This window comes from Quercus lobata, chromosome 10, assembly GCF_001633185.2.
Source record: "Quercus lobata isolate SW786 chromosome 10, ValleyOak3.0 Primary Assembly, whole genome shotgun sequence".
NCBI classification, from domain to species: Eukaryota; Viridiplantae; Streptophyta; class Magnoliopsida; order Fagales; family Fagaceae; genus Quercus; species Quercus lobata.
Genome location: NC_044913.1, coordinates 44,216,169 through 44,217,932, shown reverse-complemented (window position 1 = coordinate 44,217,932; position 1,764 = coordinate 44,216,169). Strand labels below are relative to the sequence as shown.

At 36.7% G+C, this 1,764-nt stretch overlaps 1 protein-coding gene across 1 annotated transcript; it reads left to right on the top strand.

Moving 5' to 3' along the window:
• The first annotated feature begins 320 nt into the window (after positions 1-320).
• LOC115964805 (secreted RxLR effector protein 161-like) lies at positions 321-851 on the top strand. Its single transcript, XM_031084052.1, has one exon. It carries the CDS (start codon positions 321-323, stop codon positions 849-851), a length of 531 nt encoding a protein of 176 aa, XP_030939912.1.
• Positions 852-1,764: the final 913 nt, after the last annotated feature.

The window sequence follows — 1,764 nt, the reverse complement described above, 5'->3', positions numbered from 1 at the left end:
AGGGAAGTTTCATTATTTTGTCACTGTATGTCGATGACATATTATTGGCCGGTAATGTCATAAAGATGATTAGCGCCACAAAAGGGTGGTTGTCCTCTAACTTTGAAATGAAGGACATGGGTGAGGTAGATTATATTATGGGAATTAAAATCCTCAAGGATCACTCAAAGAAACGTTTAGGTTTATCACAACAAACCTACATTAAGAAAGTTATTGAGTGTTTCCAAATGCATAATTGCAAACCCATAAATACTCCAGTTGCCAAAAATGAGAGCTTAAGCCTGGATATATGTCCTAAGACTTGAGATGAAAAAGAAAAAATGGCTCATGTTCCTTATACTAATGCAGTTGGAAGCTTGATGTATGCAAAGATGTGTACTTGGTCTGATATATGTTATGTTGTTCGATTAGTCAACAGATTTCAATCTAATCTAAGACTTGCTCATTGGAAAGCTGTCAAGAGGATATTAAAATATCTTAAATGGACAATGGATTATGTCCTTTATTATCAGGGTTCAAATTTGCGTATGATTGGCTATAGTGATGCTGTTTGGGGTAGTGACCTAGATGAACGCAAATCTACATCTAGATATGTTTTTTTGCTAAATAATGGCGCCATCACTTGGAGTAGTAAGAAACAACCCTATATAGCATTATCAACTATGGAAGTTAAGTTTGTAGCATGTTCAGCAGCTGCTCAGGAAGTAGTTTGGTTGAGGAGGTTCTTTCAAAATCTTGAGGTTGTCAAGGATGCCTCAGATCCCGTTATGGTACATTGTGATAGCATGACAATACTTGCCTATGCTAAAGACTCTGAATATCATGGTAAAACCAAACACATTGATATATGATATCACTACATTTGAGACACAGTTGCTCACAATGAAGTGGTTCTAAAACACATTTCTACAAGTCGCATGATTGTTGATCCTCTAACAAAGCCTATAGGAAGGGATGTCTTTCAGGCTCACGTTAGGAGTTTAGGGCTACGTAGAATTTAATGTTATGTTGTTTTTCGTTACCATTTATTGTGCTCTTTTGGGATATTTGTTTTAATGCATATGGTGTTATTTATTTAATAATATGTACGTTACCCATACATATACCAGATGATGAGTTCTGTGGTATGAAAGGTATGTCAGCAGGCTTAGGTTAGCTCACTCACACAAGCAATCGCCTCTGGCGATTGAGTAGCAAGCAGAGATGAGACATTGGATTAGGAGAGCTTGAAACTTTGTAGCACATGATGTTGCCATATTTGCTTTAGATTCAGGTTTGTCTTGTTTTTTTTTTTTATGAGGATAATCTTCCCCTGGTCCTTTCAGCCATCTGTAAGGTTGATTATCCCCCTTTCCTTTTCTTAGCTTTCAATGAATTTTAGATTATCAACAACAACAAAAAAAGATATGTTGCCGCTTCTGGAGTTGACTCATTTATTAGACATGGACATAGCAAACAATTAATTAAGAAGAACAAATGGAATTTTGTGCAAACTATGAAAATTCAACAGCAATGTCATTTAATGGTTATTGATGCCCACTTTTCACAGAAGGCCCAGTGGCAGAAGAAGCTCAACAATAAAGGAAATGAGAGAAAATGAGGTAGCAGGCCCAGTGGGCTAACATGGTAGGAATGATGGCCAACGAGCCCATAAGAGTGATAAAAAGAGGTAAAGATGTACTAAATGGGCTGAGGAAACCCAAGGAATAAGGCAAAACTCATGTGAGCAATAAGAGGTAAATAAGAAGTAAATGAGCTAATGAA